The sequence below is a fragment of the Squalius cephalus genome (assembly GCF_949319135.1).
Source record: "Squalius cephalus genome assembly, chromosome: 5".
Classification (NCBI taxonomy): domain Eukaryota; kingdom Metazoa; phylum Chordata; class Actinopteri; order Cypriniformes; family Leuciscidae; genus Squalius; species Squalius cephalus.
Genome location: NC_137126.1, coordinates 23,644,444 through 23,672,341, shown reverse-complemented (window position 1 = coordinate 23,672,341; position 27,898 = coordinate 23,644,444). Strand labels below are relative to the sequence as shown.

Below are 27,898 nucleotides of genomic sequence, written 5' to 3'. Positions count from 1 at the left end.
TATATATATATATATATATATATATATATATAAATACCTTAGTATTTAGTCTTGCTTGGTGAAGTTCGTTTTTCATACTTCAGGTTTGGATTTTACACATTGGCGCGTAACTTCTCCTGCATGACTTGAATCATACCGCCCACGACACCTTATCATTGTACGGGTGAGTTTTGCACAGGCTACATCACAGACATTTTCTTCAATAGTCGCATTCTGTTAGATGTGGTGTTTTCTTTTTTTTTTTTGTTTTACTGAGTTAAAATATCTAATGTGCAGTATTAAGTTCATCAGAAAAAAAATCTGAAGGTGCTCTGAAATATTATACCTAAAAATATTCAAATGCTTTTGAATTTTACTTGTGCAAGCTCATGTTTTTCATTAAGTGTTAAACACGTCAACATCCACCTCCCTTGAGTGCTTCAAACTCCAATGCCAATGTGATTGTGAGTGAGCACTTGACTCCGAGAACAGCATCCGTCTCTCTGCAGCAGCCACGGCTGTTCACTCTTTGAGGAGTCAGCAGCTGTTTAAAGTGCCGCCTCCGTGCTGTAGGCCTGTGTTTTCTGCGCCATTAAGTCCTGCCACAGCTCTAATGATTGAGAGAGACGTGCATGTCATTCCTTGAGGGAACTCCATCTTCCCCCAGCACATCTTCAGCCAAGTCATGTCGTATGGACGTGTGTTTGTCTCTGAGGGTGCTTTCACAGCTTTTGGTTCTGAACAGAGTTTGTTTGATGTCAGAGTTTGGTGGTGAACGAATGAACTACATCCAAGTGAACGACAATATGGTTCAACTTTGGGGTAAATTGGGAGCTGGGATCCGAACCGGTTTAAGGAACGGTACTTATTCAGAGAACCAGTTCTTAATTTTACCCTTGCACTGCAAACAAGCAGAGACGGTCTCCAAAATGTGTGCAGCACTTCATTCACGACTAAGGCGGGTGGAGCTCCTGAATGAGGTTTTGCCGACAGTTTGAGGATCCGTAGGAGTTACGAGGTTTGTCCACAAACTCTAGAATAAAGCTATTTGGTATAATGTTCTATTCAAGTTCTGGTATAAACTATAGGCAAAAAAAAAAAAAACACACATTTACTTGTACTTTTTCTAATCAAACCGTTTTCAGAACTGTAATGTTACAGAAGGAACACAGAACTGACACTACTGATTCTTCTCTGAGTGAACCCACCAATACTACAACTGAAAACTATCATTTTATAGCTGATAACCAATAATTTGCAATTCTGATGCAGGGATGACATCAAAACCTGGAAGTCTAATTCGCCGCTGGTTCTTTTTTCATTTTTCTGTGGGGTTTTATAATGGGGTTTTTCAAGCCTGTGCTTGGTGAACATAACTTGACGATAAAAAAAATAAAAAAGTGTACAATGTAGATTACAGACACTGAAAACATGAATTTTAAACCAGTTCTGTTTATTTTTGAAAATGTATGTTTCTAATAAGTAGCTAGATAAGACAGTTTGGGGTATGAGAGTGTGCAGTGTACGTTGTAGAACAAATCGTTAAGTATTGTCAAGTTTACCACAGTTGTTTACCACAGGCTTTATTTTACTCATAAATTGAAAAACCCCATTATAAAACCCCATAGGAAAATCTTGAAAGAACCGAATTGGTCTTTCCGGGTTCTGACGATTAAAATCCAATATCCACTAATATTGATAAATTGATCAATATTGTCTTGTTGGGCAACTCTGCTGTTAATGGAAGATAGCAATTTCACATAGTATGCTCTCTTAAGCGCTTGTTTAATAAGATCTTACCAGAAAACATTTTAGAATTGTTTTCATATGTACATTTATAACACTTTGTGTAATTTTAATCTGTCGTATTTATTTATTACTATTTATTACTTTAATAAAAAGCCTCGGCTGCTGACATAGCATTAAAATCTCAACTACCTACCGACCTCTGATATCAGCCTATAACCTATGTTGAGTTTTAGACTGATACAGTGACATTTATTCTTAATTTTAATGGCTGTAAGCATGTGTGTATGAGAGCATCTGTATACACGTTCGAGCTTGTACATGTGTGTGTGCGTGTGCACCCGCCTGTGTGCGTTATCTTTATGCAACTCTGTGTGTTTGTCTAAGTGAAGGCATTATGGACCCTCATGGCCCAGTGCTGGCAGTATATGAGTTGCAGAGGAAAAAGCTTATCCACAATAGATCAACCCTGAATTACCATCTTCTCTCACATCTGGGCTTTTGTTCACCTTTTCCAAACTGCCAGAAATGATTGAGCTTCTTTCACTATTTCCCCTCCCCTTTTCATGCTCTTTTTCTAAAAAAAAAAAAAAAACCTTCCTTTTGTTAAACCACACAAAGACTGTTTAATAGTTTGGAAATCTAAGATAGTCAGCCGAACAAGGGTGAATAGGGCAAAAGTTCAGATGGGAGAATAAGCTCTTTTTAACAGCATACAGAAATTAAATCATCTCTTGTTTCAATACTGTTTTACACTTGACAGACGTGTGTGTTTTTTTGGGGGTTTTTTTTTTGGCAATACTTGTGTCACTGCCAAAGTGTAGGAAACTTCTTGTTTGGCAACTTTGTGAAAGTTTCATAAATGTCATTCTTATCCAATGTGTTCCCTTCTTAAAGAACCCACTTCAGTTTCAGCTGGTTTTCGCTGGCTTAAGATGGTCTTCCAGCATGACCAGCTGTAAATCCCTCCAAAACCAGCTAACCAGGATAGGCTAGGTCAAATTTTGTGTTAAAAATGAAACTTATTCTGAGAGAGTCATAAAACCGTAGTGAAGATGCACTGTATATTAAAAGTACACAAACTCCATTTACTTAGGTTTTATCTGCGTATTTAAAGGCCTGATTGTCTGTATTACAGAGCGTTTACTGCTGATCTAACATTAGTCTATATTAAGCGCTAATACAATGATAATCAAAGGCAACGAAGCTGTGACACAGAACATGTCCGCTCGCCGAACAGCCCCACTGCTGATTTACCGTCCCCACAAACGACCTGTCCACTCACCCGCGAGATCTTCCCTTTAATTACACCATAGATTTCCCCCTGATGAACTCCCTCAGAATTAACACAGCCACGGCTAATTCCAGCCCCCTCCTCTTTCACCCTCACTCGTGTATTATTGTTGTACAGAGAGCGCCGGTGCAGTTTAGCTACACAAACATTAGTATTAACGATTGGCCAGTTTGGAATTGGTGACAAACTGCAGGCGGAGCGCAAAGTTTTGTAGCCTGAAACCAATCAGGAAGTTAATGAGGAGAAAAATTACTCCTTTTCGCCAGCGCCCCTTAATTACCTCCACGCCAGAGCAGCGCAGATGAAAAAGAGGGAGGGCAGGATGGGATGAGAGCCACAGTAAGAGCCTTTATGCTGCTTTTCTCGGGTTATGAAGGTCAGGAAAGCAGCTGAACAGGATTTGTGTGCGTTGCCCCTCCCGACACTCGTAATTTTGATAGAATCTGTAGAGACTGTAATGTATTTGCTTCATATGCACATTGAGATGAGAGCTGACCTGGCTCAATGCACAAAGTACCATCCATTTTTATAGGGAACTGTAACGTTTGTGCTGCTAGTGTTTCGGTTTTACATTTACATAGTCATTTATTTAAGCAGATGATTTGGTCTTTGGGTTAAAACTGAAACATAATAACTGTCAGGGTTTGTTTAATGTTGAACTGAGCATGTGATTCTAAAGGTAGTTTTTAGTCTTAATTCAGATTTATATGAATGCTGCTATTTTAGTTATCGGTCTCGCACAGACACTGGAGAAGGTCAGCACAGTGCAGACTCGTCCTGCACTCAATAGCCGTGTGCAAACTCAGCAGTCTGACTGGCTCAATACGCGTATCTTCAGCTTGAGTGAGTTTGCCAAAGTAGCCAGAACTTGCTGCAGTGTGAGATTTATAAAAGGCACCACTGTCTTTACTTTGTTGTAATGTTGAGAGCTGACAGCACTGCTCATACAGTTAATTGATGCTGTTCGGTTTGACTGGAGAAGCTGATAAACTCAAGATCAGAAGTACTTCGACAGCATTGTTTCCACTCTATCACTGTGTTCTGTGCAAGTTTCAGCTTGTTCGCAATTTCTTTTTTTTTTTTTTTTTGTAGTTACAGTAAGTTGATGAGATTTTAAATGCAATTGCCCTCCAAAATACTTAAATTACTCTTAGAAATATGTTTCAAAGTGATTGTTATTCTATGCACACTTCCAGTCAAATGTCTTTTTAAATGAATACTTTTATCCATTAAGGATGCATTAATTTGATCAAAAGTGACAGTAAAGATTTACATTATTACAAAAGAATTCAGAATTTTCAATTCATCAAAGAATCCTGAAAAAATGTGTCAGTTTTTACAAACATATTAAGCAGCACAACTGCTTTCAACATTGATGATAATGGCTACAGAAAATCCAGCTTTGTCGTCACAGGAATAAATGATATTTTACAATATATTCAAATGGAAAACATTTATTTTAAATTGTAATAATATTTCACAATATACTGTATTTTTGATCAAGTAAATGCAACCTTGGTGATACTTTTAAAAAGATTTAAAAATCTTACTGATCCCAAACGTTTCAAGTTGTTTACTTACAAGTTACTTAACACTCACACTTACAAGTTCACGGTTACACTAATGGTAACCTATCAGAGTAACTACAGGTATGCACTTTTTGTCTCGTCTTGAACAATATATCTTTTGTTTATGGTTGTTCACATTTCTGACAAATGCTACTTGGCTTTATATTTTGTTTCTAATGCAAAGACATTCAAACATCTTTAAGTGTGGCTTAAGTGTCCAGATACTTTTTTGGCACTATTGTACTGTGTCGGGATCCACAAAGCTCATGTTACATGAATGCTTCGGGTGTCGTTTATCACAGATCCCATAACCAGATTATGCTCTGGCACAAAATGTTTTCAATAATAAACAAAAAACTGTTTATCTGATGTCATGATGCATCCTATTTCAGCTTACTCCAGTGGAGTTCAAGACACCTCAATGATCAACACCGAGAACAAGCTGGAGTGTGAGAGCAGCTCAGAGTCCGGAACCTTCTCCGTCGACTCCGTCATAGATGGGGCAACCAAGTAAAACACCCTCACCTGCACCCATCTCCCTTTTACAACAACTTGAATTTTCTAAAAATGTAATGATTCTGTAACCAAATCCTACCTTATTGTTCAACATTTTAATGTTAACACTGATCAGGTTGATCAATGTGGTGTTATTAAACTTTGTTAGGGTAATTCTTTCAGATTTTTATAGACATAGAAATCAGTTTCTCAGTGATGATCAGAAATGCCGTTTACCATGTTTCACACAGCTTCAGTTTGTTCACTTTGATGCTGCAGATTTTTAAGACTAAAATGAGTCACTTTCGCTTTCTAGCAGAAAGCCATTGAAAGAAATGGCAGAGCCGAGCGATTTATTGTCACGTATGGGTTCAAGCTCAGTATTGCTGTCATTGGCCTAATGGATAATCTAACTTCCTGTCCATGACCTTCATGCTGCAAACTATATGAGGGCTTCTCAAGCATTTCCATAGTGTTGTGCGGGACAGTTGGGTTAGAAGAGATACTATTCAATTATGCCTCAATCTCACAGCGAACGGCTTGTTTATTTATGGCCATCACTAAAGGGCATCATTTAACTTCCTGCGCATGATCCAGCTAATGTGCAGTGCTCTTCTGGGCTTTCTTTGTATAATGTGAAGCTGTGCCCTTGATTTTAATGGTGTTGGCACAGATAGTGTCCTCAGTCAAGTCACAAATAGAGGAGAAGAGGGACACACAACTTTGTCTTTCCTTTTAAGGCTCTGTTTGTTACAGATGCACATTTAACTTTAAATGATGTAATTTTTCAGTATATTGAGCTGATTGAAATGAGCCATGTGTAATCTGACTTTTACATTTTTTTATTATAATTGATGGCCCTTTAATATGCTTCGACAATCACTATATCTTTTGCACTTATTTACTTGCATACAACTTAATAGTAATGGGTATCTAGCAGAGACAAAAAATGATTTTCTTTCTAAAAATGAATGTAAAACGTAATTATTTTTATGCATTTCCATTTTGTGATTTTGTAAGATTTTGTTAAACTAACAGTTCACAGTTTGATTCATGTGTTAATTAGAATTCCAGACGTGTAAATTCACCCACTGTATTTTGGTGTTGGTGTGGATGTGCTCTTGTCCTCTGACACCATGATGTTACAAATATTTTTATTATTGTTATGATTCTAAAACAATGCAAAAGCTAATTTGCAATCGTTGTGTGTTTATACACTCTCATGTTCAGTGGAAATAAAATCATTATTGATGAGATATAAAACCCGAAATGAAAATTACTTGTATTTTCTTTGCTCTGCACCCTCAAAACATTCATTCGATTCTGCCCCATCTGCTGTAATCAATAACCCGACCATCTTGTTTTTTTTATTAAATGCACTTACTCTTAATTTCATCCCCCAGTGGTTTTAGTGAGAAGAATGTGGAGTTACCTATATGGCTTTGGCATTATAAATCACTTCTGGAGAGCAGATTGTACAGCAGTATCGATTGATCCTGATATATCACAGAAATTTACTGTCACTTCTGTTTTCAATTAAAGATACAATCAGTCAGATAATGACTTAATTGGATTTTACAGAAGATTGAGTTTTATTGTCCCGTGCTTTACGAGTTTAGTTAAGGAAGGCCGCTTTATCATAGGCTGTCAGCGCTGGGCTCCGGCGCGCCGCCGTGTCCTTCTGTTGCTGCTCCGGGTTTGTGTTCCAGCGACAGCCTGAAAAGTGTCTGTGGATTTGTTTTCCTTGAGCTGCTATTGTGCCATAAATCTCGGCGGGTGCATGATAGATAAAGCCGCCCCTGTCCCAAAGTCTCAGTGCATACTGGAGGCGCTAGACCTGCGTTTTCTTAAGTCAGGGCTTTTGGATTTAAGAGAGGAAGAGGTCATCATAAAAGTGTTTGATGACTACGGTCTGAAACAAGGCCCAGTTTAATCTGTAATAATACATTTATTTGAATTGAATGCATTTTATTTCAAGGGTCCCGTAAAGATATAAAAGAAGATTACTGGAAAGTGAATAGAAAGAAAACATTGAGAGTCAAATTTATGGAGAACATTCAAATATTCCATATAGTTAATACAATTACAGATTACAAAATCAAATATTAACATTCTTGCTTTGCACTTGACATACAAAAAACTGTTTGATGAATAGAAATAATACAAACATATTTTGGTTGCACACAGTTTTGCTCATAAGTTTACATACCCCTTGCAGAATATGCAAAATGTTAATAATTAACAAAATAAGATTATAAAAAATGTCATGTTTTTTTTTTTTTTTTTTAGTATGCTTCCTGAATAAGCCATTTCAAATAACAGATGTTTACATATATACACTCACTGGCCACTTTATTCCTGTTCAACTGCTCGTTACCGCAAATATCTAATCAGCCAGTCACATTGCAGCAACGCAATGCATTTAGGCATGCAGCAGAGATGATCTTCTTACTGGGAGATGTGAGGGTCTGTGGCTCTAACTTGGATCACGTTAGGCATCTCATCCTATCATATAATGGCAGTGACGTCAGTGGTCAGCATTCAGAGTGTTATTGACGGTCCGTTACAGTTTACGTTACACACAGTTTCTTGTGGATTATCTTGTGAATAATTTGGTGTTATATAGCTAGTAAACGTACTGTTGGACTGCATTTCTTTGTGGAATGTGCTTTACTGAGCGGAAAAAAGAGTGTGAATTGCTTTATTAGCTGCAGATTACTGGTCACTACAGTGTGAATAAAACCACATTTAAGATTAGATTTGAATGTATATTAAAAACAGCTTTATTGGGTAATTATATTGACTAAAAATGTAATTGTAATTTCATTGTTGAAATCTGGAAGGATAGAAAGAATACATTTGTTTTTTTTTTCCCTTCATTCATTATAAAGCATTATATCATTATAAGGTCAAATCATTACAATTCAAGTCTAATGTGTTCGTTGAAACCTGGAAGCCATTAGAGAGAACCCATCATTTTTTATATATTTTTTTGCCACACTTTCGGCCCCTTAGTAGCAACTGAACATCGTTTAAGCGTCACAGCCTGTCTGAGTATTGTTGCTGACCACCATGTCCATCCCTCGATGACCACAGTGTACCCATCTTCTGATGGCTAATCCCAGCAGGATAACGCACCATGTCACAAAACTCAAATCATCTCAAACTGGTTTTTTGAACATGACAGGGAGTTTACTATATTCAAATGGTCTCCACAGTCACCAGATCCAATAGAGCACCTTTGGGATGTGGTGGAACCAGGCCATGCGCCAGAGGGGGGCCTGGCCCCCACATGGACATCCCTGTGCTGATATAATAATTAATATTATATAATTTGAATAAAACTTTTGTTTTCCAAGCTTGACAAGCGGCCATGTAAACGCTTCAAGGCATAGGCACATTCGCATATAAATGCGGGATTCACTCTCGAAATTGCGATGACTGACAGTGATAACCATAGCAAAGGATGAGGCAAAAAATACCCTCACTAATTTCAGAAGCACCCTCTGCGATTTGATTCTGGAACTTGGCCTGGTCCAAACGCAGGATTTTACTGCATTAGGTAAAGCAATTGTTATTTATTATTTGTACTGGCTGCCAATGCCATGCTAAATCACACATTTGCTTTTCTGTTAAAATTAACAGTGCTTTGTGAACGTAGATGCTTTAATAACAAATAATTTGGTAATTAGGTTGTTGCAACACATAACATGTCTTGAAACTATTTAATGGAAATATATAACCCCGCACTGCCGGCCCCCCTGAGAAATACAAATGCCCAAGTCGTGTGTCCATGAGATCGACTGCGTGATGCTATCATGTCAATGTGACAAAAGGGGGTCTGACCTGGTTCTAGGTGTACCTAATAAAGTGGCCAGTGAGTGTATATAGTCCACAAGACAAAATAATAACAGAAGTTACACAAATGAAGTAGTTCAAAAGTTTACATATTGAATCGTATTATGCCCACTGTTTATAGGAAATTCCTGCTGGCACATTCTTTGGTTTTCTGGCATCTTCTGTATAAGCCCCTTTCCGACAGTGACTGTGTGACTTTGAGATCTCAACATGTTGCATTAAAGTCACCATTAAATCGAAATTGACATTTTTTTTTTTTTTTTATGGAACATTGCATTATTATAAATTATTTATCCATGCACATCATTATTTCATGTACCTCCGTAATCTTTAATCAAAATAACTTCCCCTTACTCTTGCAGCAACATCTCTTCTCTGATGATGCGTTTACTGGCACGAGGGCGGGACAACCTGTCACTCACATGACATCATACCACAACCATCCAACCAATTCCCAATGGACAAAATCAAGTCCCACCCTACTTTTTTTTTTTTTTTTTTTTTTTTGGAAACCGGTTTACTCGGATATACGTCACAATAAGGAAGAAAAGACTATTGTGACTTCCGTTTCATGCTGACTTTAAGAGCCAGGGGTGTAAACTTGGATGATGTGTACATTTTTCATATTTTGTTTTTCATTTACTACTGCCGTTCAGAAGGTACACAAGATATTTACATTTCCCAAAAGACAAAATAAGTACAATTTACAATCATCCAATTCAAAAAGTTTTTTTTTTTTTTTTAATGATTAACATCTTATATATTCTGCAAGGGCTATGCAAGAACTGTTTTATTTGCCAACATGTCAATTATTTTGTTTTAAAAAAAATTAAAGCCACACACCATAACTTTAAATTTAGTGCATGCTCAGTTATGCCAATAACATGATCAAGCACCTGATCAGTGAAAGTAATGGCTTGAACATGAAACCCTTTTTCCCCGGCACAAAAAATAAAATAAAAATAATAATAATAATAATAATAATACAGTAAATGTGCAAGAAATCCGTAATGAGTCTGAATGATTAGATTTGAAGCTGTCAGTGAGTTTTACAATTACTTGTTTGTTGTACTAACTTAGTTTCTATTGCACTCAATTGTATATTTTAAGTCCCATTAGAGTGGGTTATAGAGACAGACAACTATTTTGTTGTCTGCCTTTGTTCACGTTGAGATGGAGAGGGTGTGCCGGGGAGGTGTGGGTCCTGTCAGAGTCTCAGTGATTTGAGTGTCCTTGGAGGCTGTCCATACAGAGGGAATAACCAGACATTTCACTGGACAGATGTCCCTTCATTACTCACAACATTGAAACTATTGGCTGCCTGTCAGTGAGTCGCAATGAAAGAGAAGCCAATTGGGGTCTCGATGGACATTCACAGACTCAACGTTGAGTCTATATATAATTAGCACTATCAACCTCAATCAAACCTGACAGAAAGTACAAAAAGAGACTAAATGAAATGTAATTAAATATAAGAGCGTGAAATTGTATAAAATGTATTTTTTTTCTTTTGAACCATTTTCTTTGTATACTGTAGGTGTTAAAAGGCATTCATTCAAAACTGCAGTTATCTGCAATACAATAAATTACAAATAGATTAAACAAATAATGAATGACAGTATTCCTTCTGAAACATTAGACCTGCTTACAAGCAGAAATAATAAGTAGCTTTGTGTGTGTGTGTGTGTGTGTAACCTATAGTACTACTTGTTTTCTCTCTGAGATGGATCTATTATAGATATTATTGATCATATTAATATTATTACTTATTCTCATTTATTAGTTGCTGGGGATTACCGTGTTTGCTAAATTAATAATGTTCAAATGTAAACTGTTAGGGAGTGAAAGTACCTGTTACACTGAGGATTTGACTGGAGATTTAGTTGGTGTCATATACTCAGTTTATGGTTTCTTGGATCTTAGATCTGGGACATTTACTGGCTTTATTCTGTCCTTCAGCTCAGTATAAAACAATTTTTGGGCTCCACATAGATAAACCACAGTCTAGTGCTGCTATTATGGTTCACTTATCCCACAGAAAATGTCCATACTAATCTTTCACCTTTGGAAATTAAACAACACTTTTTGTTCTGAAAACTGAATTCAACTTTGAATTAGTGGTATTTTAGCCATACTATGAATGCAAAATGTATGAACACCCAAATGAATGTTTATCCATTTATTGTATCTCTTATAATCAGTAAAACTGTCATGCAGTTCAGATTAGACAGAAAGACTATTAGATGAAAAAAAACACCATATACACATTTATATAATTTCACAATAATTAAACAATCTGATTTTTATAAAGGCTTTGGTTTCATTCATTTTCTTTAATTGCATTCAAAAGAGCCCAATATTTGTTTCTTTGCTGGTAGTTAGGTTTTTTCTACTTATTTCATCTAACATGCTTATTAAATCCTAAAAGCAAACAAATTTATCAAACTAAAAAATTAAGCATTTTAGTTGTTAACAAATGAATTGTACTTTTCATTTTACATTGAATGGATTTGTATGGATGGTATATATATGATATGCACGTTCACCTCTTTTTATTTTTCATATCCATTTACTTTGATGTCAATCGGTGACAGAAAACATAAATAATTTTATTAACATTTCTGTTGTCCTCCCACTCCCCTTGGTGTGAATTCCCCTCGCCATGAACAGACTGCACGCTGCATTATCGTCACCTTGAAATTTCATCTGCTATTTTCCAATTAAAAGCTTAATAGCCCTGGAAACGGAGTTCATGTGGTGAAGTTTACCGTGGCCTCTAGTTCTCAAAGTTGTGCTGCCGGGATCCCATTACGTGCTTGAATAAACCCATTTAGGAACAGAAACGGGACTCGAGGGTGCCCGGTGTTGAGTTTCACTGGACTTTAAAAAGCGACGGGCATCATTTAAAAAAAAAAAAAGGTGTGCTGCAATTTACACCCTATAGCCTACATCGCGCGCCAAATAGCATTTAAAGTCTATGTATGTTTACTGTGTGCACAAAACAAAATAGGCCTGTTTAATGTAGATGACATCGCCCAGTTCAATTGATTCAATTCATTTTTTTTTCCCACCTGATCCTTCCAGGACTCATTTGGTACAAGTCCAAATTATATTGCCCAATTAACTCGCATGCATGTCGGACTATTCAACATTTTTTCATGGGAATAAGTTAAGAGCTCATTCAAATGCAAACCACCATATTATTGTCGCCTGTGTTTAATTCGAATTCACAGCGTGTGGTTAAACTACCAAAGCTGTTGCAGGATTTTCATGAAAAGCGCACAGCAGTTATATGAATTCTTTTCTACATTCCCACTTCATTTTTGGAATTACTGCACTCCTATAAGAGCCTCATATGTTGAAAAATCGCTGTGGGTCCGATTTCAAACAACCAGTGAAAATGATGGTGGATTATAATTATTATTTATATTCTCTTTATTTTTACGCAGTTTTACTATGCATACAGCGGGAAATATAGATTGTCAATTCAGTTAGAGGGTTGATTTAAAATAATGCGCATTATTCAATGACTTTTATTGGAGTTGACGTTTTAGGATTAGCCTATAGCCTGCTTACTGTCAATAATTTTGGATATTTCGCTAAATGTGTTAAAGTTTGTTTAATGCAGCCGATTTGGTTCTGACCGAGGGTAATTCGCCAAACGCCAATTACTTTTTAAGCAAAACATTGTTTGAGATATAGCCTATGTTATGTAGGCTAAATGTAGCCTACGATAAAATAATCATTTACAACAAGTGTGCTTTGTTGATGCATCATCCTACACATATCCAAGGCAAGTTGGTTACAAACTTTTGAGACACCTTCAACCTTTTATTTCGACTTCCTTATGAGGGCTCCAAGTTTTAACAGATAATTCCCACACTGCTTAAAACACACAAAAATAGTAGGCTGTTTGTATTAAAAGGTTGCATATGGGCAAGATAGTCTAATTGTAATTAGAAAAAAGCGAGACTTCCTCCCTCCATCCAGTGTCAGGGGAATGTAAATTGCTCGTGACAGCGATGTGAGAAATAGAAGTTTCTCGTTAGTGCGTGTCAGATCGCCTGATGCACTTCTTTATTGCGGGGCGAAAGGTGGATCCTCGTCTTAAAGAGTCAACACCTCTCATCACGAGTGTAGCGAGCAGCAGAGGGGCTTGATCTCTTGACTATACTTGACAGCACTCTTCCTCTACTGCTTATCTGATGCACTTGCGCCTCTGGCACTTCTGGAAACGACTTGAGAAATGAATGGCTACGGATCGCCCTACCTCTACATGGGGGGCCCGGTGTCCCAGCCGAGAGCGCCCCTCCAGAGGACCCCCAAATGTGCCCGCTGCAGGAACCACGGGGTGCTGTCCTGGCTGAAAGGGCACAAGCGTTACTGCCGTTTTAAGGACTGCACTTGCGAGAAATGTATTTTAATAATCGAGCGCCAGCGGGTCATGGCGGCTCAGGTGGCACTCAGGCGGCAGCAGGCGAACGAGAGTTTGGAGAGTTTGATCCCGGAGTCACTGAGAGCGCTGCCCGGCATCACTGTGGGGAGCGGAGAGCAGAACCCAAATAACCCACGGTCCAGCGACATCGACCTGCGCTGGAGCACAGAGACAGTGACCCCTAAACCACCGCAAGGTAATCGCTTACATATAAGAAACTCAATGTTTTGACATTTTACTCCGGAAAACTAAGTTTTAGCAACACCGTAGACGAAACGTATAGGCTATATCGTTTTTTTTTTTTTTTTGCATGTTTGAAGTTATTTTTATTTTATTTGAATAGCCTAATTATAATTTGCCTATTATTATTTTTTATTATTTATTTATTTATTTATTTTTTGTTATAGGCTACACAATTATAAAAGCTTACAAATATAGGATAAATTTGAGTTTTGAACCTACTTTTTAAAGAACATTGCCACGTTACTGTTCACAAGAATAAAAACATAATTATCTCAAATATATAACAAAAATAATCTTTGCACTAAGCAACAACCTTACTGATCGAGACAACACGATAAAGCATAATGCGGGTATTTTTGTTTCCTGGAAGTAGCCTATAGGCTATATAGGTATATATAGCCTGTTTTCCTGACCTGGAAAAAAATAAATCATATGTATTGTTATTAATTTTGTTCTTAAAAATAGTATTGTACATTACCAATTATATTATGGTGTTGTTCCTGACCATTGTTAACAATTGCAAACACGTTTATTGGACGTACTTTTTTCCATGTGAGATTAAAATAGCTAGGCTACATCAACGTGAAGGTTCTGCTAAATTATTTTGCCTAGTCGGGAATAATTAGAACAGAAATATTTAAGACAACCAGACATGAAGTCGAACGAAACTGTCGGCTTAACATTCGTCTTATTTCGGCGAGGTGATGAACTTGGATAGTTTGAAAGATCGACAGTGTTCACCTCACAGGTAATAGGACAGGCCCTGCCGATCTTTTCGGATGAGGTCAAGCTGAAATGCAAATGAATGTAAAATGTTTCTAAAGTAATCAGTTTTCAAAACTGTGATGAAGATGAATCGACATTAGATTTCTCAGTGCGACCGCGTCAGCGGGTGATAAAGTCGCCCATTATAAATCACAAGAGTGCTGACAGGTCAATAACCTGAATGTTGCACTTCTAGAGTCTGCAGAATCGGCCAATGTTTGAGGTATAGCGAGTCAGAATTTTAGCTGGACTTTAGGCTGGCTTCCACTTCAGCCATTCTGTATGAAATGCCAATTGTCAGGCCGTAAAAGATTTGAATTAAGACTGGTGGTTTCATAATCATTTAGATTTTTTTTTTTTTAAATCATATTGCAGCTCATTGATTTTTATGCTGCAGAATCACTGTATTATCATCTTTTAATATACATATGCTCATGAAGTCCATGCATGTGTGTGTGTGTGTGTGTTCCAGACCTAAATGAGGATCTGTCTGGTGAGCAGTCTGGTGGAGAGAACGGAGGTAGTGCCAGCGACCGAGAACCAGAACCAGCCAGCTCCCCTGAGGAGTCGAAACCTAACTTGTGTTGCACCCCTGACACCTCAGACCCAACTCCCCAGCTTGAGGAGTCCCGCTTCAGCCTGTCTAAAACCTGCACCGAGCCAGAGCCCAAAGCTGACAACCCCAAATACTCTCCTGAGCCCAACCTCCTCATCGAAGGCCTCTCAGGCTCTGTATCTCTGCCTTTCAGTCTGAGGGCCAACCGACCTCCACTGGAGGTCCTGAAGAAGATCTTCCCAGGCCACAAACCAGCAGTCCTGGAGCTCATCCTGAAAGGCTGCGGTGGGGACCTGGTCGGAGCCATCGAGATCCTGCTGTCCAGCCGTTCCACAATGAAACCAGAAAAGATCCGGTCTGAAAACTCCGAAGCCTTGGTTCTCCCGTCAAACGGCCACCTTTTTGAGCACCCGCTGAGCTCTTACCCCGTCTCGTCTTCCAAGTGGTCAGTGGGTTCGGCCTTCCGCGTTCCCGATTCCCTGCGCTTCTCCTCAGAGCCTTCTGGTGGAGTTGTACCAGGCCCTCTTAGCATGCCGTTACAGCACGGCTTCCCCCAGCCGCCTCGATATCCCCTCATGCTGAGGAATTCCTTGAGCCGCGGCCAAGCCGGGCCCTTCGTGCACAACGACTTGACTCTGTGGAATACCATGACTTTGCAGCAACAGTATCAGCTGCGCTCACAGTACATCCCGCCATTCTCAGGCCCGTCGGCCGGAGTGATCCGCAGCTCGCCGCTCCTCACCAGCAGCAGACCCTCCGAGGAGCATCGAATCAGCATCCAGGAGGAGAGCTGCCCTGTCATTGCCAAACAGAGCATGTACGCTGCGGATGAGGAGTATGATGAAAGATCTGACTCCTCAGACTCCAGGATCCTGAACACTTCCTCCTAACTTCTGCTCACTCCAGCGCTTTCAATAGAAACGAGCACTGAGATGCGTTTCAAATGGCTTCTTGACATGATACAAAAGAGACACTGCTCGTCTAGGGGCGCAATGAAACGATATACATTGCATTACTTGAGGTATTGTATTTCTACCAGATCTGAGGTTGTTGTGCCAACTTAATCATGTGTGGAATAACATTAGCTTTAATTTTTTTGGGGGGGAATCATTAAGGTACTATTATTTGACCAAAAAGTCTGAATAACTTAATATATTTGAGCACAGTGATCTCTGTTTCCACTTTGCATGAAATGTACCATTGATAACAATTTATTGTAAGAAAAAAAAAAGGAATATTCCAGCAGTCCTGCATGTAAAAGTACGGCAAATAAACCTTCTATGAACTGTTATTGTCATTGTGTTTACCTGAAGCAAACATATACATGTATTAGCTATCTGCAAAACAAATAGTATTAGCTAATGAATATAGGCATGGATTTGTTTTTAGAATGCAGAATATATCTTCAAAGAAACAAAAAAACCCTCTTTACAATTAAAAATTAAAAGGCATGATTTTTTATTATAAATATCTCAAAGAAAAAAAGACAAAGTAGCAAATCATTAGAATAAAAAGAAACCTTAAAGGAATATATTACCTTCTCATTTTGCAATTAACCCACTACCAATTCAGGCCCTATACAATAATTAAATACCACTAATAATAACAAATGATCCAGTCGTCGTCGTTCTCTGTATTTAGTTTTAAACCAGTCATTCATAATTAAATTTGTCGTTTATTATTTAATGGTTTACGTTATTAATGTCAATATGATGAGAGTGATTATAAAATGGGTATTTTAAGTTATGTGCATTTATCAAAGCCGAAAAGAGCAGAAAAATGAGCTAACTGCGCCATCTAGTGGACCTTTTTTAACAATAGCAATACCGTGACTAGCCTACTCATCTAAAAAAAAAAAAACTAAAAAAAAACTTCAAAAATATGCCTGATTCCTGTTTAGTATATTATTATTCGTAAATACGTAACTACACACCTAGCAAACATTAAAGGCTAATATGTTTAAGATATTAAACTTATTAAATACAATTCCAAAAAGTGCCACAGAAGAACTTTTTTTTGTTCCATTGAAGATCCTTTCAGTGAGCAGATCTTAAAATAACCAATTGTTTTCTTAGTTTGAAGAAAAATGTATTAATCTAAAGAAACTTTTTCCACTATAAAGGTGGTTTAAAAAAAGGTTCTTCATGGACCATTGATGCCAATACATTTTTTTTTTTAAGATAGTTCAATTAGAATTCGATTTTATGGAAAACATAAGATCAAATTAATGTAATGTCATTCACTGTGAATGTCATTCTCCATGTAAAAAAAGCAATAATTCCATCATCTGTCAAATTATATCATTCATAATTGAGCCTATTATTAGGCTATTAGGGCTATTATAATCGAAATACTTTTACTGCATTTACCGCCTCCTGTAAAAGTGCAGGAATTCCCTATGCAAACATCGATAATGACTCAATACTGTCACCTTGTGATTGTGTACAAAAGAAGTCATGGTGTCATTAAATTTGTGTTATAATTCGCTATCTACAATCTGGCACAGGTTAATTAGCCTAAACAAATAGTAGGCTATGTCACATTATTCAGCGTCTGAGGTAGGGCTATTGAAGACGTACACTATAATAGTCTATGCAACTAATAAGCTACATTCATATAGCCTAGATTTAGAACTGAATAACCTGCAGTGGCGATTTACCTTGACTTGTGCTTGTTTAGGTCGCATGGTGTTTATATGCGTATAGCCTATGTGATGCTACACCATGCGGTCGCTCGAGCCTCGAGTGTGCAGGTGTTGCAGTTCTATTTAACACATCTGTTGACTTAACCGAGCGACAGCTTTTAATTTTGAAATTTGAATCTGTGCCTCAAAGTCAACATGGCTGTGCTCTCGCGTAGCTAAGTCAACCGGACACACAAATTATGAGTTATTTGCACGTGTTACCAATCCATCAAGCCAAGCGTTCTCAAATGCTAATTAACATAACAGGGATTCAGTGAACTCACAGATCTCTTGTCTCCTCACTCAGATCAGGTTACATGTGTGACACACCCTGAACCAAACCAGAAGCTCGGACGTGATTCGCCTAATTGTCGCACATTGATTGTAAATAAATATCCTCAAAGGTGCCTGAAGGCATGGACCTGCATTTACTGTAATAGAAAGTAGCCTAGCTATTGTTGGTAGGCTACATGAATCCTTAACAATGCAGGCTATACTAACATAAAGCCCTCATTTCGCAACACAAGCTTGCAAACATGCACATAATAGCCTACATATGGGAAATATGACAAAGAACTGAAACAGTCTTTTCTGCGGAATAAAACAACCACTCGCGTAAAGATAAAAGATCACTAAACAAACACACTCCGATTTTTCTCCATTTGGCATTGTCATGTGCGTTTAGAAGGCAACAGAAAGGATCAAAGCATTCCACATTGGGGAAATTGCACCCTGGGTAGCAGTTGGGTTTGCTGGCCGTAACCTTGCTAATAAATTAAGAGGGAAGAAGGGCGAGTGGCAATTGCTGCACCTGCACGGCAAACATCTTCACCACATGTGAGTCACAGAGATGACGGGGCACGAGTCGACCAGACAGACAATTAGGCCCAACCAAAATCACTCTATACAAATACCATCCTGCTTATAAATAAAATTATGTTGCCAAATCCAATGAGATGATTTTCTTAGGGTCTCATTTAAATGGCATGAACATTTTCTAAACCCTTAATTGTCACCTTAATGGCTAATATAGCCTATAATTCTTTTGTTGTTCTTTTTTTTTTTTAATCAATTTGGATATTTAAGTCATTTAAACTTAAATTAGTTGAATCTTTTAAAACTTATTTAAAAAAAATGAAAATTGCTTAACCTAGACATTTTAATGAATTAAAGCAATGCAAAACATGTTTTCATAATTTTTTTTTTTTTTTTTTTTTTTTTTTTACAGCGTGGATAGGCCTAGGCTATATAAAAAAATAAAGACGAACGATTTCCCGTCAGTTTTTTATTTATTTATTTATATATATTTTTACATAGCCATATATAGGAAACTTCATAGCCTGCATAAAATTAAAAAAAAAAAATATATAACCCGTTGAACGGAATATAGGCCTATATCTATTCCAGTGTTTCCCAGCTCTGGTCCCGGAGGCACACCAACCGTGCACATTTTGGATGTCTCCTTCTGGCCCTGGGGTCTAACAAGATGATGAGTTGAATCAGGTGTGTTTTATTAGAAAGAGTTTGAATATTGGTGTGCATCCAGGAACATGGTTGGGAAACACTGATCTATTCCTCATATCCTCGTTTCATTTGTGATGAAATGAACATGAACCATTATATCATTATTGTACAAGTTATTTTAGGCTACATTTTTAATTCCATTGTTACATGCAAGATCTTAAAATATAACCAGACATTTCTTTATAGGCTCCAAATGACGCAGCCAAAAATTGTGTGCAAAGCCCAATCCCAAATTAGCTGTTCATTTAAACCCTGTCAACAATCTTGACTCTCCCGTGCTCGTCCCGCATATGCTGCTGCCTGTATAAAGCCACCATGAACAGTAGCTGTGACATTCTTTAGTGTCAGTTGATTTTACTTTGTTTTGAGAAACATCACACATGGTAGGTCGATCGGGACAAAGAGAATTGTGTTTTGTGTATCAGTCCCGCATGCTTAGTCAATGTTTTTTTTTTAAGTATCGCTTGTTGTGTCAACTGTCATATCACGCTCAATCTTGAAAAGTTGAACACAGTGTTTAAATGCATCCCCGAAGGGTTGTGCATTGTCAACAGCAACTCAGAAAGATCTAAATTTGTGTAACAAGAGATCTAGTGTCTTGTTAACAGACAAACTAATTTGCAGACAACCGCTTCTAATCATTAAAATTATAAATTGGTCTGTCGGAATTGCAACCTTTATAATTGGGCCTATAAATAAAGACAAATGTCTTAATTGAGCGATTTTAAATAAACGTCTATTCAAAGTTTTAAGATAATCATTAAAAATGTATTTAAAAAATGTAATTAACCATGCTAAAAAGAATAATTCATATTTTAAGGGAACCTATTTATATAGGTGAAAGCAAACAAACAAAAACAAAAAAACACCTGTATAGCAACGCTGTTAGGTGCATTTGAATAAAAATGAAAATCCATCGCCAGTTTTTGCATGCACCAACTGTAATTTGAATATTGTCAATTAGTGGTTACTTTAGCCACTGCAAGCACATTAACGAAATATTACAACGTAACTTGCAAATGCGCCTTTACTATAGCCTATACAACATAATTCAGTTGTCCAACCTAAGGCAATTTAAATAAATGTAACCTTCACGAAATATTTAAAGTGTTTATTCTTTTCTTTAAGCATCTGCCAGCCAAAGTGTTACGTTTTATTATTTATTTCATTTTATCAAATATTATTTTATTAATGTTCTGTCGTTTCTTAACGGGGAATAATTGAATGTAGCCTAATATAGCTGTAAGTCTTGGCAATAAATAATTCATTAATAAGCCGAGACATGGGGGTTGAAACTAGACGTGTTAAACAGCTGAACCCCCATGCCCTCCGTGATTAATTGATAGTTTCCTAGAAATGTTTTATTTGTAACTTCACTCCATTAAGAACTTCGTTCAGAGAGCGATTCGATTCCAGCCAATGGGGAAGGTCCGTTTCACATCGAGCCAATCGGGATGTGCTGTCACACGCCGTCTCCTGATTGGCTCTCTGCGAGCGGAGCTTCCCTATTGGCTGTGCCAGATTTGCTGCGCGGATCTTAGAGTTGAAAGGCTGAGAGTATCTCACCGCACATTTCAGTGACAGATCAGGTAGTCTAAATGTTGCTCAGTGAAAAATATTTGAAGGTGGCCTAATTTACTTTGGAAAAGCGCTTTTATTGCTTCAACATCTCTGGGAGAGGAGAAAACTCAAGTCCTGGTGCTATAAAGACTGTTGGATATACACTCATCTTTTATTGGTCTGCTTTGGGAAGGTAAGTGTCTATGAGAAAGGAAGTCGGAATGCTACATAAAAAAAAAAAAAAAAAAAATACTGTAAAAAAATAATAATAATACTTAGCCTACTTTTAATTGCTGCTTTAATTAAAAAAGGTAAATTCAAGCTACCGTGATTTTATTTCAAGCGCTTTGGATAATATGAGGATAATCTAATTTGACTCTTTGAAACTCAAGTAGAAACTGCAATAATTAATTGACACGCTAAATGAATGAGAAATATTTATAATACTTACTTCAAATAATTTACAATTTAGTCCTCATTTCTTCTAGACAGCACATCTATTTACACGCGTCCTGAAAATGACGGATCTTTCGGAGTTTGAGATCGACGTGGAGGGCCTGGAAACGGAGAGCGACGATCAGGCTGTGCTCACCGGCACTGGCGAGGACGACGCGGCGACCAAAGAAGATGACAAGCCCAGCCGCTTAAACCTCGGCTCTGGAGACCAGCGCAAACTGAGCCGCACTCCGAAATGCGCCCGCTGCAGGAACCACGGCGTAGTGTCTTGTCTTAAGGGGCACAAGAGATTCTGCCGATGGAGAGATTGCCAGTGCGCAAACTGCCTTCTGGTGGTGGAGAGACAGCGCGTAATGGCTGCTCAAGTGGCCCTGCGGAGACAGCAAGCGACAGAGGTGAGTGCGCGCTAACTAATGCATCACTCCTCCATTTCGACCATTTATTGTCATCAATTTCAAATTGAGGAAATAAAACAGTGAACAACAGGCAGACTTCTGCATTGCTACAGAAAAAAAAAGTTATTTTTTAGAGCAATATCTCATACAACTGTGTATCATATAATTAAGGACAAAAAGGGAATATCTGGGAAGCAAATACCAGTGGAAAGACGAAGTATCTATCAGAGACACATCCGTCCATCGACCGTGCTGGCAAAAAGTATTTTAGAAGGTGGGTAAAAAATGTAAACAAACTGCATGCACAAATTGTGAACTCTTCCTCGCTGCTTATTTAAAGCTCAAGATCGATCTATCTGACTTTTCATCCTGTTCCCCTTCTTTTTAAAACTAATTATACCCCTCTTTTCTCCTCTTCTTTCTCTCAGCCTTTCTTGGACTTCTGTCCATTTCAAATTAATTCACTTGGTTCCTCTCTGGATATTTTCATGGCGTAAGCTCCTTTTAAATACAGCATGTTTAACTTACAATATTATTATTATTATATATATATATCATATATAACAATAATTAAAAAATGTGCATGATATTATTGATGACAAATTTAAAATTTCTACAAAAAATTTGATTGAACAAAAGTCACGTTTTTTTGTTTAAAAACAAATAAAGATATTCTTCACAGTAAATCAACAGAAAAAGAAATCTGGTCTGTTGTTCTATAAAAATTGAACCAAATGTATCCTTTTCATTCACAGGATATCGTCCAGTGCAAAACGACCCATATCTAGGAGCCGGTCCCGCTTTGCCCCCTCCTCTGAGCGACCGCATGAGGAAGAGACGGGCCTTTGCCGACAAGGAGCTGGAGACGATCATGCTGGAGCGAGAGTACAAAGAACGGGAGCTTCTCGAGTCCAGCCAGCCCGGCTCTGCCTCACTCTTCCTTCCCGGCAATATGGTCCATGCTGCCGAGTACAACTCCTACAAGACGGCCTTCTCATCCTCCTCGGCCCCATCCACGGTTGAACCTTCTCCCAAAGATCTCTGTGGCTTTCTGCCTGGCTGTTTGGATCTCTCCCTGCAGTACGCAGCCACAGGGGGGACGACGGCTAACGTGGAGCTCATCTCCTCCAACGTCAGCGTAGCGACCACCTATCGCCAATACCCGCTCTCACCTCGCTTCGTCATGTGGCCGCGGGGCAGCAGCAGTATCGGCGATGCCCTGTTATACCAGCAGTGTCTCTTGAACGCCACCGCAGTCCAGAACTTGAAACCCGGAGCTGTTTGGGATCCAAAGATGATGTGCTCCTCCGAGAGCCACCCGCCAGAGCACGAGGCAGCGGCGTCCAGGCTCGAGGGATCTCGAGTGGCTCCAGAGCCCTGTGATCTCCAGCCGGGGCCCAGAGAGGCTCAGACAGGACTCGGCCAGAACGGAAGTGCCCGTTCAGCCTTCTCGCCTCCTAAGAGGGCGTATGGACAAGCTTTCCCAAATGTAGGGAGCCATGAGCATGTGATCAACAACATGAGCAAAGACGCTGCCAAGCACACGCTGTCCATGAAGCTCAACTCCTTCCATTCCCTCATACAGCAGACACTCAACGACAAGAATCCGGAGATGAATGGGCCGTACTGTAAGGAACTGCTGGAGGAAGCGGCGAAAAAGTTCAGGGAGGGTACAGCCAAAGACACAGTGGGACTCAAAAGCTCAGAAAGAGCGGGAAAGGACTTTGCAGCAAAGCCGTGGAGCACCAAGGTCACCGCAGGAGAGTCTCTGTCGTTCTCAGTGGAGGCCATATTAAAAAGACCTGCGCTTTCTTTAAATCGGACATCCCAGTAAGGCTTCCTGCTAAAATAATGATAATAATTTTAAAAGTACTTGTTTGCTTTCTACTGATTGTATATTTATTCACACAGACACATTTGGACATTTCATAGAAAAAGAAATGTCAGAAAAATGACACTAGCATTAATCTAAGCAGCAATGCTGTTTTGTTTTTTTCCCCACACATCTGTATAAAACTGTACATACCATTTCAGACATGCATGTTGTGCATTATAATACGTCATAATGTGTCGATTATTTAAATGTAAATTTTTCTACTTTAAAAGTGTCAATAAAATGAACATTTTAAGTATTTTAAGATGTATCATGTTCCAACCATACTTTGTCTAGTGATATTATTCTGACAGAAAAGTTATTGTTTATATTAATCTATTTAAGCAAGGCAATAAAACAAGAAGAAGAAAAAAACAAGACAAAAACAAAGTAAAAAAATAATAATTTATATATATATAATGACTGATAAACTTTGGCAAACAATTGCTGCTTGAGACGTTCATTTGTTATTAATTAGTTCATGGATTGTGGCTTAGAGCAAAAGCAGAGTCAATGTAAATATGTGCAAATACTGCAACTATACATGTGATTCTAACTCAGTTTGATTCTAGACAGATGACAATGAGCTTTTTGTGTGCATTGTTAGAGGCAACAATTTACATTGGCCATCAAGTTTATAGAGTAACTGTGTGTGTTTATCTAAAAGGATTCCACTTTATGTGCAAATGCGGAGCACCTGCTCAAGACATTAATTGTCTACATGTATCACAGATGTCGTTGAAGGAAACACGAGAAGTCCATAAATTGTGAAATACCTTTTACAATTCACTCTTTTTTTTTTAAAACGTTTAGCTTTAGCTGACGTCAGATTATGCTGGGCCATATGTAAATGCAGCAAATGTATTCTGAAGATGATAGAGAATAAGAAAAATAAAGTGACAGCTAAAGCTAAAATTATACTTTACTACATTAAGGCTTGAATCTGCTTCCATTCTATCATGTGAAGTAAGCTTTAATTAATTAGAAATTTCCAAACTACATATGAAATGATTGTAAATGGACCTAATAAATGTTAACAATATAAGACTGAGACATAGTTTAAATGCTCATTGCACAGTTCATTGGTTCAGATGGAATCATTTCAGGCTTCAGATGGAGCAGGGAATAGTCTCTGCACGATAGCTCCTAAACCACTGAGAATAGCATGAAATTATATATTGACTACAGCTGTTCTGTTAGTCAAATTCTGCTTTCTTAGGAAGAACAGATCCTGGTAAGGAAATCAAGAAACAAATTTCAAGAAACGATCACATTGTCGGAATCACTAGAAGGTTGTTCTGTGCTCATTTTACGTGTTATCTCTTCGCTTATTTACTGTAAATACCCTTGCAATGTGGAAAATGGGTCAGTAACTATGCAACATAAGCTTTTGAGTTCAAATAAACTGAAGCCAGTGAGGGTCGATTGTAACAGTAGGACAGTGGATCTGCTGATGAGCCCTGTTCCCATAGTGTCAGATTTAGCACATTAGCAAAGTGCCATCACTAGCATTGCCAGCATGTTTGTTCAGTTCCTTTTACTATACCCTTATGTCAGTCTGTTAACCTGTCTGTTTAAAAAAAAACGTTGCTAACACACACGAGGAAAGCAGATCAGTTGTTCCACATTTATATTTCCGCAAGCAGAGTTTGGGAGCAAGTATGATAATGCACTGCAGTTTCTGTGAAACAAGCAGTTTTGTCTTTCAGTATAAAGAGATCTGATCAGTGAGAATGAGATAATAAAATCAGATTTTGAAGTAATAACTAAACTCAGAAAAACATCACTCACTGAAAAAAAAAAAAAAAGATCACATTTTTAATCAGTATTTAAAGATATTTAAAAATAGCAGTCTTATAAACTTTTACTTTTATCTTTTAAGCATAAACCTCACTAGTTAGATTTATGCTCAAAACTAAACCAAAAAACGATTTGTTAATGTAATGTGCTCTTCAATTCAAGATATACGACATTTTTTAATCTTGTTTTAAGAATGTCTAGATATTTTTAATGGAAAACAAGACAAAAAAAAAAAAAAAAAAACGGATTAAAAAATGTTTTGTGCAGCGTCAGTAAAGCAATGATAATGCACTTCTGTTCATTTGCATTGCAGCACAGTTTACACCCAAAACATTTGTCTGGCCAGAGTAAGTGAGGACAACTCAAACTGGCCTGGCCACTCGCACCTTCTTTTTCACTCGTTCCTCCCCAGGTGCAGAACAAACCCATCTCTCAATCTGTTGACTTTGTCGCCTCAGTTGCTCTGGCCGAGGCCTCGCTGCAAGACGCCAACACACATCAAGCCAAAGAGCATTACGCGGGGAAGTCACAAGGCCACGGGGTTATTTTGACATGCGAAATAAATGGTGTGCTGTAAATTTTGCATTGGCTTTCACCAATGCATGAACGAAAGGGGCAGGGTCCTAATTTGTTACCCTCATCTCACTACCAGCAGCTTCTGTGTGCGGAATTCCTGCAAGGCAACATGTAATATAATAAGAAATGTGTAACGCTGAAGCTTTTTGTCAAATTTGCGGCTCTTAATTACCGTGTTTGCTAAGCTGACAGCTGATGAAGTCAGTGCGGGTAGTTGAAGTTGTGTCTGCTCACACACTCACACACAAACTACCATCATCCACTGTGTTTCCATGGCGGAACCTTGTCAGGCAGGTTTATATCATTAACACCTGTGGGATGTTTTTCTTTTCTCCTTCCTTTCACTTACCCCTCTCTGTCAGTGTTTCAACACATGCACAAACAGTCTGTCTTTTACAACATTGACTGTATTCTCCAATAAATAACAGCTGAGTATATCAAGAGGTTTTCCCTAAACAAGCAATGCTGGAAATGTCACCTCCTCCCTTTCATGGCGGGTTCATAAAGTAATCAGCCAAAGTGACAAGTCAGGGGGAGCGTGTGAATTGAGAAACGAAGTATAAATGAATGTCACTTTTCAGATCAGTTCATATCGAAGCCTTGTTGTGCATGTGGTATTTATTCAAAGTGGATCCAAACAATAGTACAGCCCTGACCTCCTCGCATGTGCTCCTGCGTTTAAGCTCTCGTTTTTTTGGTTGTAGTTTGTTCGCAACATTTCCAAGACATTCAAGTAGATAAGCAAATCGCCTCAAGGTCAATGCAAATGCTTGTAAATCCAAATGTTTGTAAAACGCTGCCTGTAACAACATTTCGTCTTGATTCGTCCTGGTTGGCCTTGGCACGTTTGCCCATCACATGTTTTTCTATAGCTTGTTCGACTGTTATTGTTGAGGGGCATTTTGTGTGAGTTTAACCTGAGTGTTTTGTGTGTATAAGAGCAGCAAACTATCTTCTGTGTCCAGCAATGCATGGTCTTAATTTGCGATTCTGAAAAGAACATGGAAATTGTATGGAAATCCTTGGAGAGAGACGTCAGATTTTACTGCAAAAGTCATTTTCGAAGATCTTTGCTTTGGCTCATTTACGGTGCCCTAGCAAGAGAGCCATGGGATGATGGCATGCTAAATCCAGAGAGGACGACATTGCTAATCGAAAATAAACTTTGACCTGTTCTAATGTGCTTTTTTGGCCAATAAATGATTGTTTTGCTGATTCGTTGCATCTAATTGGTTGGCTGTAACCACCATAGACATTGAGAAAGATACAGCACTGTTCAGAAGTTTGGGGTCAGTAACATTGTTTTGAAAGAAATTCATACTTTTATTCAGCAAGGATGCATTAAGTTGATCAAAAGTGACAGCAAGGACTTTTACAATGTTGTCTACCGCAAATAAATGCTTTCTATTTGACAAAGAACCCTGAAAAAATGTCTCTTTCAAAAATATTAAGCAACTGTTCTCAACATAACAATTATATAATGTTACATAATAATGTTATAACATAATAATGTTTCTTGAGCAGCAAATCAGCATATTAGAATGATTTCTGAAGGATCATGTGACACCGAAGACTGGAGAAATTCAGCTTTGATATCACAGGAATAAATGACAAATAATATAAAACTACATATTAAAACAGAAACCAGTTCTTTTATATTGTAATAATATTTTCAACATATTAATATCATTTTTAAATGGAACATTTTGGACGTCATTTATCAATCTCAAACACACTGTCAACCATGAAGAAACATTATAAAGTCATTAACAAGCTAGTAGGGGGCTCAGCTCCCAGGGGGCCACAGTAGTTTTGCTAAAGAAGTTGTCACCCATTATTGGAGTCCAATGACAAAACACAGCTCTGTTTTCCCAGAGAGCGCGCTGTTGGCTTCCCATCGCTGTCCACAAACCCTCAGCTTGGGGTTAAGAGTCCGGCCCCTGAGGCTACTTGACATCTGGCCTGGCCGTGGCTCTCTGATTCCTCCTCTCTGTGCATTCTTGGGGTAATGCCTGCTGGGAGAGAGGGCTCACTTCCCTCGTGCAAGCAGGCCGAACAAAGTCTTGCTGAAAGATCAGGCGAAGGGGAAGAG

The 27,898-nt window shown here is 38.3% G+C and overlaps 3 protein-coding genes across 8 annotated transcripts in view; all 3 read left to right on the top strand.

The window, feature by feature from the left end:
- The window catches only part of dmrt1 (doublesex and mab-3 related transcription factor 1), a 29,238-nt gene extending 22,884 nt beyond the window's left edge, over nucleotides 1–6,354 (top strand). Inside the window, exon 5 of one of the 2 annotated variants that reach the window (XM_079872534.1) lies at nucleotides 4,980–6,354. In XM_079872534.1, the coding sequence (XP_079728660.1) occupies nucleotides 4,980–5,101 (122 nt within the window). In that variant the 3' untranslated portion in view covers nucleotides 5,102–6,354. The remainder of the gene's footprint in view (nucleotides 1–4,979) is intronic. The other variant, XM_079872535.1, reaches the window with a different exon arrangement.
- A 6,391-nt stretch (nucleotides 6,355–12,745) lies between these two features.
- On the top strand, nucleotides 12,746–16,229 carry dmrt3a (doublesex and mab-3 related transcription factor 3a). Its single transcript, XM_079872663.1, has 2 exons — nucleotides 12,746–13,571; nucleotides 14,856–16,229. The coding sequence occupies exons 1-2, from the start codon at nucleotides 13,187–13,189 to the stop codon at nucleotides 15,827–15,829; spliced, it is 1,359 nt and encodes a 452-aa protein (XP_079728789.1). The 5' UTR covers nucleotides 12,746–13,186; the 3' UTR covers nucleotides 15,830–16,229.
- Nucleotides 16,230–19,058: 2,829 nt separating this feature from the next.
- On the top strand, nucleotides 19,059–23,868 carry dmrt2a (doublesex and mab-3 related transcription factor 2a). 5 transcript variants are annotated; one of them, XM_079870382.1, is made up of 5 exons: nucleotides 20,723–20,899; nucleotides 21,195–21,557; nucleotides 21,729–21,831; nucleotides 21,986–22,050; nucleotides 22,313–23,710. In XM_079870382.1, exons 2-5 carry the CDS (start codon nucleotides 21,461–21,463, stop codon nucleotides 23,389–23,391), a joined length of 1,344 nt encoding a protein of 447 aa, XP_079726508.1. In that variant the 5' UTR covers nucleotides 20,723–20,899; nucleotides 21,195–21,460; the 3' UTR covers nucleotides 23,392–23,710. The 5 variants fall into 5 exon arrangements, with proteins under 5 accessions (XP_079726505.1, XP_079726504.1, XP_079726508.1 ...); XM_079870379.1 differs by lacking the exons at nucleotides 20,723–20,899; nucleotides 21,986–22,050 and adding an exon at nucleotides 19,059–19,125 and having other exon boundaries at nucleotides 22,313–23,781; XM_079870378.1 differs by lacking the exon at nucleotides 21,986–22,050 and having other exon boundaries at nucleotides 20,558–20,899; nucleotides 22,313–23,868.
- Nucleotides 23,869–27,898: the final 4,030 nt, after the last annotated feature.

Coding starts and splice junctions, on each gene's coding strand:
- dmrt3a (XM_079872663.1), top strand. CDS start 13,187: ATGAATGGCTACGGATCGCCCTACCTCTACATGGGGGGCCCGGTGTCC. Junction 13,572..14,855: donor GACCCCTAAACCACCGCAAG/GTAATCGCTTAC, acceptor TGTGTGTTCCAG/ACCTAAATGAGGATCTGTCT.
- dmrt2a (XM_079870378.1), top strand. CDS start 21,225: ATGACGGATCTTTCGGAGTTTGAGATCGACGTGGAGGGCCTGGAAACG. Junction 21,558..21,728: donor GGAGACAGCAAGCGACAGAG/GTGAGTGCGCGC, acceptor CATATAATTAAG/GACAAAAAGGGAATATCTGG. Junction 21,832..22,312: donor GGCAAAAAGTATTTTAGAAG/GTGGGTAAAAAA, acceptor TTTCATTCACAG/GATATCGTCCAGTGCAAAAC.